The 17452-nt window shown below is 41.3% G+C and overlaps 1 protein-coding gene across 19 annotated transcripts in view; it reads left to right on the top strand.

Annotated features, from left to right (window-relative positions):
* ptprfa (protein tyrosine phosphatase receptor type Fa) overlaps positions 1-17452 on the top strand; it is a 316842-nt gene that overhangs the window by 206646 nt on the left and 92744 nt on the right. For 11 of the 19 annotated variants that reach the window (XM_058637876.1, XM_058637872.1, XM_058637882.1 and 8 more), the window contains 4 exons: positions 734-870; positions 2418-2562; positions 7736-8044; positions 15980-16173. In XM_058637876.1, the coding sequence (XP_058493859.1) occupies positions 734-870; positions 2418-2562; positions 7736-8044; positions 15980-16173 (785 nt within the window). The remainder of the gene's footprint in view (positions 1-733; positions 871-2417; positions 2563-7735; positions 8045-15979; positions 16174-17452) is intronic. The other 8 variants (XM_058637888.1, XM_058637886.1, XM_058637892.1 and 5 more) reach the window with 1 other exon arrangement.

The following is a 17452-nucleotide window of genomic DNA, read 5'->3' as shown; positions in this document are numbered from 1 at the left end:
GTGTTGCCCCCTAGTGGCTATAAACATGCCTAACACTTTCCATTATTTATACACATAAATATCTCTCTATCACATACTTGTTTCCCTGTGATACAGTGATAAAAGTGTCCCCCAGTGGAAGATAAATACACTTGGAGTCATGTAAAGAGCTGTGGTCAGTCAACAGTGCTGTACAGTTGTGATGGAGACATTGACTGTGTTTGTGTCCAACTGTGTTTTTGGCCTTGTTCTGATCTGCTCCGTGAACTCGACACAAAAATATCCGGCCCCGTAATGCTTACTTCGACCCTGGCTATAGTCTCCAACATTTGATCCCGTTGCCATGGAAACTAGCTAAAAGGTTGTCAAAAAAACCCAGTGGAAGTATATATAAGTGGTAAAACATATATTGGGAGAAATCTGGAACATCAAAAAATAAGTTATAAATAATCACTTTGCCTGTGGCAGTGTGTTCGTTTGACTGACACAAGTCTCACCTCAGCTCTGTGAAGTCGTTAAGCGTCGCTTGTCAAACAGCCTGTGTCAGTCCCGGCCTTCATGGTCATGAGTCACCTGATATTTAATTTGTGAATTAATTGACATCACCTTCAACATCAGTTGCTTCAGTGCAACAACTCACTGACTACCTGACTCCCACCTCACTGCCCGCCTTTCTCTTCCCAGCAGTGAATACCTCCTCAACTGCCTCTCTTTGTCTCTTTTAACCTTGTCACCTCTTTGTCTCTGCCTCCAGTTCCTGCTCAGCCGTCTGGGCTCGAGGCCGAGGCTGAGCTGGACTCAAGGATCATGCTGTCGTGGCTGTGGCCGGTTCAGGACGCCATCACCGGCTTTGAGCTGCTCTACTGGGAGGCCAACAGTCCCTTAGACAAGGTGAATGCCTAATGCTCCACTGTGATATTGAATGGGATGGATTTCACTGCTGAAATACTGTACGTAGAAGAGAAAAGACTCAAATATTGGCCCAATTAATCGGCTTAATTGTTTATTTGATCATCCTCTTACTTTTTTAAATGAAGTATTAAATACCACAGAAGTTGGTCCAATGCTACATTAAAATAAATAATGAAAGTATGATGAACTGCATTAGTTAAGCTCGAGACCAATTGCAAGTCGGTAACTAAGTTTAGAATCTAAGAGCCTGATGTGTTAGCCTGTACTTACTGTAGTTTTCTAGTTTGTTGTTTTATTTGTATATGTTTTGTTTGTTTGCTTGCTTGTTTTTTGCTTTTGGTTGTTTTTTGCTTTTTTTAAATATATGATGCTCTCTGTAAAGTAATTGTTGTGACTAAAGGGCAGATTTGATTAGGTTAATTCTTCTTTCTTTCTTTCTCTCTTTCTTTAGAATATGTCAATTTCGTGTTATTATGACTGTGACTTTAAAATGATCGTATTTTGACAAATAATTATCGTACACACTGAAACAACTTGCAAAAGTGACAGAATACTACATTTTATTGCAAAACTATGCCGTGTTAACACTGAGCTTAACACTGAGCTTTAACACTGAGCTTTCGTCATTTGAATAGAAGGCAATGGTTCATTGCTTCACACAGCAACCTATGGAAGCCCATTTACGGCAAAAAAAAAAGAAGAGGTAAAACTTAGCCTTGATAATTATAAATTATGAGACAAAAAGTCATACTTGTGAGATAAAAAAGTCGAAGTTATTGGATAAAAAGTCAAGGAGTGCGCAATGTTTGTAATGGCCCTTTTATCCATCGTCACGCTGGCCTAACCACGCTCACAATGTGCAGTCTTAAATGATAACTATAACTAAGCGACTATAACAGGTGACTTTGGATGATTAAGTCTTTTAAACAATTTTTTTTTCTCATAATTATGACTTTTTATCTCATAATTATGACTTTTTTATTTCTTAATTTACACTTCTTATCTCATAATTATGACTTTTCATCTCATAGTTTAGACTTTTTTATTTCTTAATTTACACTTTTTATCTCATAATTTAGACTTTTTTATTTCTTAATTTACACTTTTTATCTCATAATTGCGACTTACTTTATATTGATAGGTTTTACCACTTTTTTTTTCTGGCAGAAATGGGCTGCCAGAAAATCCAATCCATCACATCCAATCCAATCTTACCTTCAAAATAAAAGCCAAAAGACCTACACACTGCACCACAGCTTTTTACAGAAGGGAGACAAGTCATGAATATTCACAGGCGTGCTGATGTGATGGGTTAGCTGCTCTCAAATCACAAACAAGGTTTGCGACGTGTTCAATGAAACGGCCAAATTATCGTACCTTTGGCCTTTTATAAAAACGTTGGCTAAGCACTAGATCGGCTGAATCCATTAGATGAGAAGATAAAGAATAATAATAGACCGTTAATTTATATCTACAGTATGTTTAGATCTTGGCCTCATGTCGTGTCGTGTGTCATGTCTCCACAGCAACGTGCCACCTTCGGCCCAGCGGGCTTCTACGCAGTGGATGGTCTGAGGCCAGATACGATGTACATGTTTTCTCTGGCAGCAAGATCTGAGATGGGTTTAGGAGTCTTTTCTCAGCCTATCGAGGCCAGAACCGCCCAGTCCAGTAAGTACTGCATCCTTCTCACGTCACCTCAACACATGCAGGTCATTCAAAAAACATTCTTTTACTGTTTACTTAAAAGTATCACGATGACCCCTTTAAATATCGTCTGAACCTTGTCTCCATGTGATTTAAGGTTCAAGGTTTCTTTATTGTCATTCCGAACATGGACCAGACAGGGTACACAAACTCAGAATATGTTAAAAAGTATACCGTACATAACCGGACACAAGACATGTAGTTAATCTTGATACCGACTGACATGTCATAGGGCGCTGGTGTCATGGTCACGGAGAGTCATTTGTCATTTTGAGTGGTTGTCAGTCTGACAGCAGACGCCGGGTGAAGGGAAGAGAGACGGGAGACATGCACGTGACACTTTATAGGGTCCTAGTACAGTAGCTGACGTCACACAGCCAGGATAACGCCTTCAGGCAGAGAACGATGCCATTCACCAACACGTAAATCAGGCCTCAGAGAACTCGTCCCTGCGCCGGCTGTTTCCATCATAAAAGAGAAGATGGTGGAGTTTAAGTTTGTTATATCCTGTTTACAAGTCGTTTTTTTCCTGGATTTTCAAGCATGGAAGCACTTGAAGAAGCATTCAGTTTCACACCAGGTGTTTGATCGAGTCTGTGGCAAAGCTCGGGTGTTTTTCGAGCATATGACAAACACCATTCTGAACTAAAAGAAGGTTGAAAACACTTATCAGAGACTGCTTTAAGTGAATATATCACTTAAAGGACTCTCAAAATCTCAAACCGAAATTAAGCACGTTTCCTCACGTTTAAGGCATTTCAAGTCTTTGTAATGTTGATTTATTTTGCTTTTCTGATATCATGTGAAAGAGGCGAGTGGAAATACACTGTCACTAAAGATAATATTATTATCACAGTATTGTGGAATAATTGTGATTTTCAGTAGGAATGAGAGACATCACTGTCGTAGTTACAGTTTATTTACACAATTTTGACTAATACTAAATAATTGACTGATTATTTATGTAAACTTACACATTTTTGTTCTCAGAATCTTGATAAATGCTGCCAAGTTCATAGAAATGTCAATTTTTCATCCATAACTTTATTTGACAAAACATGTTCATGTATTAAATATTTAGACCATACATAATTCATTTGGAGAGATAAACAGTAAATGCTGTTTAGTACATGTTAATCAACTTTGCGTTGGCCTAAACAAATCTGCCTCATCCGTCGTCCATCTGCTGCACTTGTTTCTAAAGTCTGTTGCCGGCTTCAGACGACCTCTAACACTGAGTGGATGTCATCATCAGTGACTGTTATACAGTAACAGCAGCTGCACTGACTCGCAGAACTGTGTAATTGCAAATCTCAAGATTCAAGCGCACAAAATGTAATCATTAGTCTGCGCAGGACTTGTTCCGCGTGTGCCAGTCAGGCTTGATCCTGCTGAACATGCAACTCATTTACAGAGCTCATGCACCGAGGCAACAGGAGAAAATGTCATTCTGAGGAGTTTTCTGTCAGCCGTAAAAGCCACCGCTTCACTCCACCCCTGCTCACTTATAGGCACATAATGACATTGATATATTTTATATATATATATGGCTACAACTATCTATTGTTTTCTGAATCTGCCTCTCACTTATTTTCTCAAGTAATTGAGAAAAAAGCAAAATTCCAGACACTCTTTGCGTAAAGCGGGAACAACATACATCCTTTATTCAAACATACTTAGAAGATAATTAAACACTGACCTTAAAGGTATGTAAAACTGTTTTGATAAATCATCGTCCACCATATTGCACCCTGATGAAGACGTTGAAGGTCGAAACTGGTTGGTGTTAACCCTTAAGAGGTCCATTAATATCCTAACACAGTTGTCCCTAACGGCAAAAGATGTCAGCTTTATTATACATAATATTCTCTGGCAGGTTTGAGCTATAATCATTCCACACAGCTATAATGGCTTGAAAATAGAAATAAAAAACGGTATGGCACAAAAATGTCCTTAGGATCTCTAAAGGGTTAAATTGCCCTTTGAGATAATTATGGTTTTTAACCCAATGTTCAAACTCCAGTGCAGAACTGCTCGAACGCTGTTACACAGAGGAACAGAGTGCACTGTGTGAGCTCATATGAATGTAACAGAAATGTGTTTTTATTTAAAAGTTACAAACGATAGCTTAAAGTGTTCTTTGTTCCTTCTTCATGTGATTTTCTTAAGTCAAATGGCGAAAAATTATTTCCTGATGTACTCAAATTGTTTAGTATTTCTGGTTTCTTTGTCATAAATGAGCAAAGAATATTTTCACACTTAGAAGCTTAAAAATATATATGGAAATGACACTCAAATGATTAATCATTTATCAAAATAGTTGCCATAAAACACCTATAATTAAATAAAATGTGCTTACTAATATATGATACATTTGAACCCTGCAGCCTTTGTTTAATACTGTAAATCACATGTGCACATTATGGATTTGGACAAATAGATGTAAGACCAGTTCAACTCAGACTGTTACAGAGAGAGACTGGTGTCATCATGATTGTCACCTTCCTTCAAAATAAAGTGTTGAGTGTGCTTCTGTGGAGAACCAGTGCTACAGCGGTATACGACCGAACACCTTTGAGTCAGCGCTTGGTTGCATATCCATGACTGGACCTTTGCCTGTGTCTCTGGCATGCTTTATTATTTATGTCAGCTCCTTAAAAGAATCTAAGCTCTCCCACAGCGACGTGCTTTAGCTGTCAGGAGTGGAATCACTGAGGCAGCAGTCTCACTGCAAACACCACAGTTCAGATTTGTCTCTTTGAGTTCCACATGTCTCCTGCTCCATGTCAGGAAACAGGTCTAAAGACTCTGTCACCTCCTGACCATCAAAGGAGCCCGGACATAAAGACGAGAGCAGCACTTCTCAAGCTCTTGGTCAAAGTTGGTCCCAAGATAAGTTTGAGGAACAGAAGTTGGATAAAGTTGGTAACTTTGTTTCTCATGAAGAAATCTGTGGTTGAAAAATAACCCAGCAAAATGGCCGATCTGTCATGGCCGTCAACAGCTGCTAATGTGATAGTGATGTAATGTCCACTGTTTCCACCGTTGTTGGGTTCAATTTGTCTGACAAAAAAATCATCGGAAAAGTGGAGAACAACCAAGATCCAAGTGCCAAAGACTGACTTTGACCCGAGATCCCATGCAGAGCACGCTGCAAAGCAATAAAAGTGGACGCCATCATGGACGGAGACACTCTTACAAGTTGCCCTCCCATCTTAAGCTGCGTCAGCACATTCTGTTCTTGAAATTGAGGGAATTAGTCCTGGGAAGTCGTTGAAAAGTCCTTGAATTTGATGAAATGTTCTTTCCTTGTTTGACTGGAACACATAAATGTCAAATGTGATGGAATTTCAAATAGTGTAAAATGAGTTGCTTGGACGACATCTTGGAAAGTGAAGCAAAACAGACCCAGAATGGAGCTCCATTGAATGAGAATTAGAAGCATTTCAGATGACACCTCCACTGCGTATTTACTGTACGTGCGAGTTGGCCGTTAATCCCCATGCAGCCTCTGCCCCGACTGCTCTGTTTGTGTTTACATGTGTATCTGGCAGCTCTGACTCTCCCACACATGGAGCTGTGTCTCTTTGATCACAAGCTGCACTGATGCATCCAAAGGTTCCTCAGTGTGTGTGTGTGTGTGAATTGTGGCTCCTCATGTGCGTCTCTCTTATCAAAGGCAGCTCTGGAGAAAGCGAACAAAAGCAGCTCAACACAGACTTTGCTGCCAAATCACAGGAGAGAGTCCCAGTGTCCCTAATGCACGCTCACTCTGCTGTCATAGTATTTGTTCAGTTCTGCTCGTCTGTGTGTGTTATTTTGTGTTATTTTGTGTTGTTGTCCATCTGCCATGTGCTTGTTTTTACTCTTAAGTTGGTGAAACTTCACACTAGTGTAAATGTACTGAATGTGAGGAGATTCCTCTTGTTTTACAGAAATGTTGTAACATTGTGATGTTTCACCTGATTTTATTGTTTGTTTGTTTGTTTTTTTGTAGCCTGCCCTCCGGACTGTGACATTTGTGAGCAGAAAAATTCACTTTTAACTGTCCATTTTAAACCCTAAACGTTCTAAAAGTTGCATTCAAACATAGGTATGAATTTTTTATTCCCAATTACACAGGTTAGTAGAGACTATACAAACAAGCACAGATTGAAATTACACAACGTGTAAAAGTGTTCATAAAAGAAATAAAGAAAACTGAGAGATGAACAAAACAATTTATACAGTTAAACTGATAAATGCCACGCTTTCAACGAAGGTTAAAAATCCAGTCAGATCCATAAATGGTTTATATCTGATTTTTTTCTCGATGAATATAGTTTTGAAAGAAGCCTTTTGATTAAAATTAGATATTGTAACATTGAGTTCTTATTGTCTCAAAACACATAGTACACAACATAAAAGGTTAACTATAGACATGAAAATTATCTTAATTAATCCTAATTTTACATTATTACCTCATAGACACAGAAAATATCTTACAGTTAAAAGAAGTGAGTCTTAAAAGTCAAATGTGTAATATAGTATATAACAATAAAGTGAAAGCATAAAAATAAATAAAATTAAATTAAATGTGAGGGAGCAAAAATAATGAGGACAGATGAATGTAAAGTAAAATGGTCATAAACTGATATATTTAAAGATGCTAAAAAAGTCTATCATGGCCGAGTGAGAGGATTAATAATAAAGTCTGATTGCAGTTGAGAAGAGCGACCGTCTGCTCCTTAATGTGCGATGCATGACATTGTTCATAATAACCTTTAAAAAGTAGGATTAGAGGTTCAATTATAATCATGAAATATAATAATTGTGTAAGTGTATAGTTCCATTACCTGGGATAATATACCAGCCGTAACTTTTACAATGCTCTTAAAGCTTTCACACGCGTAACCTGTCACCTTCTTCCTGACTCCAAACTAAAAAAATGATGCCATTGATGGCCAGTTTATATATATTAACATTATAATTATAGATTATATATATATATATATATACACAGTATGTACAAAAATGATCTTCAGCCTGTTCCTGTCGCACACTGTCACAGTTCAGAGGGTCAGTCATTTTGTCCTCCATTATCCACCCTGCTTGACCATGAACCTTCCCTCCTCCACTCCTCCCCTCCTCCCATCAGCCCCTTCGGCCCCGCCACAGGACGTACGCTTGCTCAGCCTCAGCTCCACCAGCATCAAGGTGAGCTGGGTGCCGCCGCCCAAAGACAGCCACCACGGTGAGATAGTGCGCTACTCCCTCGCCTACCAGGCAGTCACAGGGGAGGACATGGAGCGCCACCAGGTGTCAGGGACGATCGGCGCTAACGTCACAAGCTACGTGCTGGACGACCTGGAGAGGTGGACCGAGTATTTGGTGTGGGTGAGGGCTTACACGGACGTCGGGCCTGGTCCAGAGAGCCCTACAGCCCGCGTCAGAACCAAGGAGGATGGTATGTAACGGTGTCATGGGCGTCAACCTTCCAGAACTTTCTGCTCCTGTCGCCTCCTCCTCCTCCTTCTGCTGTAGCTTCCACTTCAGCTGATCAGTTATAACATGATATAACTGCCCCTCAAATTACAAAGCATGGTGAATGTTCCTATACAAACATCTGTGACTAAGCAAAACTTAGCTTATGTTATACGTCAGGATCTGTACTGTTCAGGACATGGATGAATAATCATATAAACAATCGTTTAAAAGCAGAACCAAATCCAATCCAACTTTATTTATAAAGCATTTTAAAAAACAACAGCTGAAACAAAGTGCTGTACATCAGCGATAAATAAGACAAACAAAATCATAGATCTAATAAAAAAGGCGCAGGTTCAGAGACAGAGCGCAGGCTCAGAGACAGAGCGCAGGCTCAGAAACAGAGCGCAGGCTCAGAAACAGAGCGCAGGCTCAGAAACAAAGCACAGGCTCAGAGACAGAGCACAGGCTCAGAGACAGAGTGCAGGCTCAGAAACGCAGGCTCAGAGACAAAGTGCAGGCTCAGAAACGCAGGCTCAGAGACAGAGCCCAGGTTTAGAGACAGAGCGCAGGCTCAGAAACGCAGGCTCAGAGACGGAGCGCAGGCTCAGAGACAGAGTGCAGGCTCAGAGACAGAGCCCAGGTTCAGAGACAGAGCGCAGGCTCAGAAACGCAGGCTCAGAGACGGAGCGCAGGCTCAGAGACAGAGTGCAGGCTCAGAGACAGAGCCCAGGTTCAGAGACAGAGCGCAGGCTCAGAAACGCAGGCTCAGAGACGGAGCGCAGGCTCAGAGACAGAGTGCATGCTCAGAGACAGAGCCCAGGTTCAGAGACAGAGCGCAGGCTCAGAGACAGAGCCCAGGTTCAGAGACAGAGCGCAGGTTCAGAGACAGAGTGCAGGATCAGAATTGCAGGCTCAGAAACGCAGGCTCAGAGACAGAGCACAGGTTCAGAGACAGAGTGCAGGATCAGAAACGCAGGCTCAGAAACACAGGCTCAGAAACGCAGGCTCAGAGACAGAGCGCAGGCTCAGAGACGGAGTGCAGGATCAGAAACACAGGCTCAGAAACGCAGGCTCAGAGACAGAGCACAGGCTCAGCTCAGTGCTCACATGTATGTGAGTCACAACACATTACAACAAATCCTCATCCAAAGAGGATTCCCATGGTTTTATGAAGACATAATTGGACACATCATGAAACAAGCTCTTCACTGGAGAGAATCAAACTGTCCGAGGATCATTCCTGGATAATGTCACAGAGGTTTAAGCAAGTCGAGCACAGAGGCTCTGCTCAGTGTCGTGACCGGCTCTGCTCTGCCTCCTCCTTCCTTTCATTTACCTCTTTATCATATTAGTCTTACAAATGTCAGTCACTGGCCCTGTGTTGTTATGACTGTAGTTTGAAATTCACTGGGCCGTAAGAAAATAATACACAGATCTGTTTTCTCTCTATTTGTGGTTGAAAGATTGAAGCTGAAGCTCAGATTTCTCTACACTTTTTGTCTCCAGAGCACCGTGTACTCTGTCTCTGCTGTCTTAAACATTTCCTCTAACTCTCTGACAACACTTGCCTTCTAACATTTTGTTTTTACTGAATTTTATATATTTTTATTGCCCACAACCAGAACTAACACATAAAGCTGCTGTCAGTTTCTTGATTTAGTTCAAATCTGTATTAAAAAGACAGCTTTTACTAATATAGAGCAGTGTTTTTAAAGTTTTTCTCAGGGACCCTCATATTTATGAATGTATACATAAAAAACCCATAAAGTCTGGGTCACAACGCACAGATGTGACGACAGAGATTTTTGTTTGGACGGTCAATACATTTGAAAATGTGGGATTTGTCAAATATACTGTACAACTCTTATCATATCTGATTTATCTGTTTTAAATAGATAGAAAGTGATGAGGAGGAGTTATGTTATGTCACAAAATTACAGTAAAAAAATAATCATAAGTGTAATATCGTGTGTCCCCATACAAGAAACACTCTTAACTTCCTCTCCTTCAATATTTATTAATTATTGTATAATTTATTGTAAGAATAAAAATAATGATAATATTAATACAATAACAATAGCAGCACGGAACATTTGACTATTTAATCAACCTTAGTAAACACTCGATTGTTAATAGCTACAGGAAGCCTGAGTAAAAATATTTTAAGTCTCATATTGTTATTATTTGAACATGGAAATGTTCAATTTCACTCACATTTTAAACGTTGCTGACTATAATTTTTATAACAAATTCTAAAACCAAAACAAACAAGAAATGAAAACATTTCGCTGATGTTTCTCAAACATTTTTATTTTCTACTTTTATTCTCCTGTAATGAGACTGTGAACATGTTACATCTGGGTCCACTCCCATTCTCGTCTGATTTATTTTTGAATTAAAGTTTAACATAAATGTATCTTTTTTTTCTTATAGAAATAAATTAAATACTGAGTTATGTATATTAAATATAGACAATGTGACAAGAACAACAGCAGCTCCTCCACCTTCTTTTCCCGTGGTTTTTTCTTCTTCTCCAGCCTTGTAAACGCAGACATGACTGTTGCTTTGATTACATCGTGTCTGTATCAAAGGCAGATTCTTCAAATATTATCTGTCTCAAAGCTTAATTCCTCCTGGAGATTATGTTCTAGCTTTTTTTATTATTATTATTTACTTCTGTTAAATCTGTTTTTGAGTATGTGTCTTCAGCTTCCGGGATGAATCTGATGTCAGAGCTAAATCTCCACACAGACCACTGTCCTTCTCCTCCACCTGCTGTCCTCCTTCTCTCTGTCTCGTCCTATACACTTTACGTATTTCTGCAGCACTGCTGAATTTTAATCTCACTCCTTTCATCCCTTTCCACATCTCTGTACTCCATTTGACTTTCAGCTCGCCGTCACTGACTTGCATTTCTCCAGTGTCTGTCCGTTCTCCACAGAATGGAGCAGCTGCTGCTGAACACGTGCCTCAACACAGCACACAATGCTGCCGTCTCACACTTATAGTTTATAGTTAGTATAAAACTGAAGTGTAAAGCAGCTTTGAATGGACATTAAGAAAAACACGATAGAAACACAGGCCATTTATGTGAGGAACAGAAAGATGTCCTATGCAGTGTATTATTATTGCCGTACACATTCAGTGTGTTTCTCATCCAGATGTTGTCAAAGTCGGCAAGTTAGAAGCCTGTCAAACGGATATATGATTATTAGACAGACAGACAGACATCTCTTGCATTTGTTATCGTCGACTGTAACAGTTTGCAATTTAAAGAGTTTGCAGAGGGAGGTGAGGGCAGCATCTTTCTCCCTGTGAGGCCCCCCCCGCCTCACAGAACGGGCTTGTTTAGCGATGCATGTCTCGCATTTCTTATCCAAACACCACCAGACTCGGCACTGCGCACGTCAGTGTCGGCGGAAATCCACCTGCCAAGTTTGAAGCCTGTCAGTCAAAGTGTTGGACAGGTTTGAGGTTAATAGACGGAGATCATCTGAGGTGACGTCAGTGCTGCTTCTCCTGCTCTGGGATCCCAGCACGCTTAGCACGTCGCTGTGAGCACACACACACACACACACACACACACACACACACACACCGGGTTTGTTGGCATTGTTCTTACAAAGCTTGAACATTGATTCTTGTATGGGAGGTTAAACGATTCTAATTAGTCTACAGTACACAGTGCTGACATCACATTAGAGAAGTGACACTCCTCCCTCTCCCTCCCTCCCTCCCTCCCTCCCTCTCCTCATCTCACTTGAATACCATTTAAACTTGCACTGCCTCATCACCTCGTTTTTTGTTCGAGTCACATTTGTATTCAATTACACCTCCCTCTGAGGCTGACCAAGCAGTCTACATGAATCTCATCGCCTCATTTTGATATTCTATATAGTGGGACACGAGGGCTCTGCAGCCTGCTCCCAGCATCCTCCTGGGGCGCCGTGTGACAAGCTTTGATGTGTATATCCTGCAAAAAATAGCTCACAACCTTCACATTACCTTGTAACTTCCTCAGGTGTATAACTGTCTGGCTGACACTCACTCATCAGACGAGGGACGCGCAGCTCTTCTCTCCTGCTCAGTATAACGTGTCCTCACACTGAGACACAATGTTCACGTCCATCTGCTTTTTTTTGGCCCCCAAACAGCTGATCAATTGACCTTAAAACACAACAATTTACAACATTTACAAAAACATGGCAGAAAGCGGCGCCGTGGTTCATTGTTGTCATACTAATTTTGTCAAAGAGTCAAAACGTTTACAAGCACAGTTTAATCCCGCTAAGGCCATAGTCTGACTAAGAAAAGACAATCGGATGACTTGCCGAGAAAATTGAATTATTGGCCGTGTACGTCTGACTCCACCTCCGTAGGTGGCGCTGTATCTCTCGATAAGCTAGTGTGTATTAAATCAGTTTCCTATTGAACTTTAAGTCACAGAAAAACCGGGGAGGACATTTTGCTGCATGTGTAGAACGCCAGGTCCGTCTCCAGACTAAGTGTATACATGCAGCAGTAATCAGACTATAAATCATATTATCCAGGTATGTTAGTCCTATTAAGACTAGCTCAATTTTAGTGTTTGAATGACATTACAGAAAAATAATTATTGTCTCAGTCCGACTAAAATTGGACTTTTAACATGCATGGAAGTGCAAGTGTTACTGTCATGAAAATGCAAAGATCCAGCTTTGCTCGTCGTCTGTCATGCAACACCCTGCTCAAAGCTGCTAAGTTTTCTGTTGAAGTGTGTAAAGTAAATACAGAGATGTTAGAAAATAGTGGCTGAGATTGAGAACATGTGAAAAAAAATATGACAGCTGTGGAGTAAAGAGTGAAAACAGTTCCTCTCCAGTTTACTGCGCAGGATATTTAAGTTGTGCTTTAAAAACGTCAATAATGCGTTAGAGCCTTAGTTATCAAAGCTCCTCCTTAAACATAAAAATGCGAGTTACTGCACCTGTTCCTACACTATTGCTTTTGTTTTGATAACTAGCTGAGGTGTCTTTGTCCCAAAAATGTGTTTTTACCTCGATGTAGAAACACATGGAAGCCTCTGCCACTTTATCTTAGAGATAGAGAGAGCAGGGAGAAGAGCAGACTCCTGCTGTGAGGCTGCAGTACCACTGACAGAGAAAGAGGGAGACAGAGAGCAGGACTGTAGCAAAACCAGTCATTTAACTGCGACCAAAATGGTAGAAATGACACTTCTCTACATGTTTGTTGAAGAAGTGGTTTAATACCAGAGTGTTTACGTTAATATTCCAAATGAACATCAACGTTTATTTTTATTTTAGATACTTTATTAATCCCCTTAGGGAAATTATTCTCTGCATTTTGACCCATCCTAGAATTAGGAGCAGTGGGCTGCCACACTGAGTAGCGCCCGGGGAGCAATGGGGGTTGGGTACCCCAGCCCTTTCGACCTGGTGGGGACTCGAACCGGCAACCTTCCGGGTACAAGCCAAGTTCCCTTTCCACTTGGCCACAGGCTACCCAAGTGGCTGCCCGGGCTGACCAACTTGCTTTGGTCCTCACTAAAGCGTGTATGTGTGTGTTTGGCTTCTCCAGTGGACACGCCGCCATAGTTTATTGCTTATGAGTGCTGTCAGTTAAACGCGTTATTAACGGTGTTAACGCAAACCCATTTTAACGGCGTCAATTTTTTTATCGCGAGATTAACGTTCTTTTTGGCGTAGCAAACTTTGACGTTTTTTTCACATGCTGTTGCAACAACTAGTAACGTTAGAAAAACTACAACACCACACCAGATCTAGCTAGACCGGAATCAAAACAACAGGCTGCACACACGTTTGGGCTTGCGAGCCGGCGAGTAGGCTAACGTTCTGTTTTGAGTAGATAGCGAGCGCTGTACGCTTTTCCGTCTCCAAGCGAGCTCTCCGTATCCGGTGCACTCCCCACATCCAAGTAATGATGTATGCAGTGTTACCAACCAAGCTGGCAGACCCCCGAACCGTAGTAAGGAGACCACCGAAGACTGCTAGCTCCTTTAGTTCGGATTAGCTTGTTACGGCAACAATACATTAAACCACGGGACTCCGTCTGCGTTGATGAACGGCACTTTATTCACTGCAGGCTGATACACAGCCTCTCTTATTATTGTGCGGCTCTCAGAATAAGATGAATAACTCGAAATATGCAGGGTGACAGAGATTTTGTCTCAATAAAAAAAAACATTTGCACAAAGCAAGCCGATCCACTTTTCTATGTTGATAAGAGCATTAAAATGAGAAAAAAATAATGGGACAAAAAGAAATCAAGGGACATTTAGAATCGATAAATGTGCGCTTAATTGCTATGATTTGCATGAAAAACTATGACATTAATGCAATTAATTGCGATTAAATATTTGAATCGTTTGACAGCACTATTGCTTACTATTATTATTGCTTGTGGATTGACAAGCAAATGTGTCTTCTTAACCTGGTCATCCAGTTAATGTATATAGTTCATTTTTTAGTCACACAATGTTGTTAAATCTGGACCATGACCTCAGATCATAACACTTCCACCACGGGCTTCCACAGGAATGACTATGTCAATTAGCATATGTGAGTGTGTTTACCTGTAATAATAAATATGTGATGACGTACTCCGCATCATATCTACCAGTGGAGGATTAGTCACACAATTATATCCATTCATTCATCATCTACCACTTTATCCTCCACATGAGAGAGTCGTGGGCCCGCTGGGGCCAATCCCAGCTGACACAGGACAAAAGGACATGTCTCCAGTCCATCGCAGGACAAAACACATCGAGACAAACAACCGTTAAGTCACATACTCACACCTACGGGGCAATTTACAGTGTTCAATTAACCTCTGCATGTTTTTAACCCTAAGTAGGGAGAGAAAACACACACACACACACACACGGAAAACATGCAAACGGCCCAGACTGGGAACGCGAACCAGGAACAGCCATGTGCTCCATGTGTGGCCCTGCATGTACATAGAAAGGTTAATGAATGTCGTATTTATCAGTTCTTTCAGCTCAGAGTATAGACCGCTAACCATCATTATGCACTGCGAGTTCCTCAAGCTCATTGTACCGGTTTGTTGCTAAGAACCCGGTTTTTCACTCATCCTATGTTTACTCTACTCAGCACAAAGAGCAGGAAGCCGTTTCAGAGACTGACATCCACTGAGAGATTTCAACCAAACCTCTGTGTGTCTGTGTTCGAGCTGGAGATGAAGAGAGACTCTTCAAATTCTCTTCAATACTCCCTGAAAATAAACAAATACATAAATAAATAAACAGAGCCAGTGGAGAGGATGATATTGCCAGTAATTTATCAATAAGGTTATTAATTTAGCACAGAATCATCTTGGACAGAGAATCAGTAGGAGCTGCACACAGGAAATGAAGGCAGAGCCGGTTCAGGCCGGGAGGCTGAGCAGGAGGAAGGAAACAGGAACTGTGCTCAAGTCAATTTCCACTTTGTGAAAAATCCAGACTTGACCAGCACCGCTGAGCCTGAACATGTTTGTCAATGTGGAAAGATGACTTGATGAGTTGGGTCAGACTGATGAGGCCGGTGAAGGACAGAGAGTTCTGACGACTCTCTAATGCAAGAAAATCTCATTAATACAGAATGAGACTTTAATTATTTGGTGTTAATCGGAAAGTATTACTTGTCTCCTTTGGCTCTAGAAAACACTCTAGACAAAAGATAAAGATATTCTTCTTCTTTCCGCTTCTCCCTGTAGGGGTCGCCACAACGAATCATCTGCCTCCATTAAGGACACATAAATATTTTTAATAGGATAATAATTCCCTCCACTTCAAAGCTGTTCAACTATCAAACTTCTATAAATAGGACAGAAAAACCTTTGTCATCCATTTCACATGTCACATGATTATCACTGTGTTCTGCTGCAGTGCCCGGAGCTCCTCCCAGAAAGGTGGAGGCCGACGCCCTCAACTCCACCAGCATCAGAGTGACCTGGAAGCCTCCGCTGTCTGTGAAGCAGCACGGTCAGATCAGAGGCTACCAGCTGGTCTACTCCAGGCTGGAGAACGGCGAGGCTCACGGGCAGCCGGTCATCGTGGACGTCGCCCTGCCTGACGCACAGGTACCGCCACACTCTCACAGTACTTATGTTTCTGAAGCAATGGCTGACCAAACCTTCCCAGACATCTTAGGATTGAATTAGACGGATGAAAAAAACACATAACAAGGACAGAATATTGTCTGAGAAGCATTCTTAGAAGCAGAAACATTATTAAGAAGAGATAGACACTACAAAAGGTCCATGATCCCCAAGATAGTGGATGAGACACATCCGCCTTCGTCTTTCCAGAATACTATATGCACGGTCACTCCCTGCTTCTCAATAAGCCATCCCAACTAATTTCCAGTAAGCTGTCAGCCGTCGCTAAGGCTTCTTTCCAAAGTCCAAGTTTCCCCTTAGCAACAACTGCAAAATCTGTGTCTGTGTGTGTTTGTAGTAATTGTTGGTTTGAGTGATCATTGTTACTATTACACAGCAAAAGGTCGCTGACATTTTTATTTGTGTATGGTAGAAAGCAAATACTGATACTGACATAATGGCATACAATAAATATGGCAAATTTAACTACATGGTTGCATAACAGTTGGTTGGTTGTCACCGGGATGCAGAGCTGCAGTTCAGTAGGGTGACACCTGCAGGAGAGAAGCTTCCTCTGGAACTGCAGAGACCTGTAACGCCTCCTGGAGGGGAGTGGGGTGAACAGTCTGTGGTTGGAGGCACTGTGTGTTCCTCATCCGCCTCAGCTTCAAGGCGCCTTGTCTCACTCACAGTGCTGTTTGAGTGAGAGGGGGAGTGGCTACAGTAGAGCGCCGAAAGTCGATGTGTGCTTCTTTTACCGATATATTTAACGATGTCTTTTGCATTACTTATCCAAACAACGTCAAACTTGGCACTGCACTTTCTCGTGCCCGTAGCGTAGTAGACAGAGAGAGGAGAATTTCAAGCTTGTAGACAGGATGACATGAATCTAGAAGTCACAGCTCTTGATTGAGCCGTAAAAGAGTTTGGTGAAGTGAAACCTTACGCGTGTGTCGTCGAAAAAAGGCATTACCTCATTTTAGGGCAAACACCTTGATATTCTTAAGTGTTTTCTTTTCAGATTTGACAGACACATGTAGCTTTCCCGGTTTCCATTCATTTTGTGTCGCGTCGTTAGCATGGAGGTGCTTTCAAGATGGCTGCCAATTGTCCCAAGAGTCACTACATTTAATGTCAGTTATAAGGATGTATAAATGGATATCAGAAAATAGTTCCAGAACAATTCACTCTGTCAAAACATGAAGTGATGAAAGAGACGCAGGCACACGCAGTCCTCTTCAAACAGGCCGGTCATGAAGTG

The sequence above is a fragment of the Solea solea genome, chromosome 9 (genome assembly GCF_958295425.1).
Source record: "Solea solea chromosome 9, fSolSol10.1, whole genome shotgun sequence".
NCBI classification, from domain to species: Eukaryota; Metazoa; Chordata; class Actinopteri; order Pleuronectiformes; family Soleidae; genus Solea; species Solea solea.
Note: the sequence above shows the minus strand (reverse complement) of the source record. Positions and strands in the feature narration are given on the sequence as shown.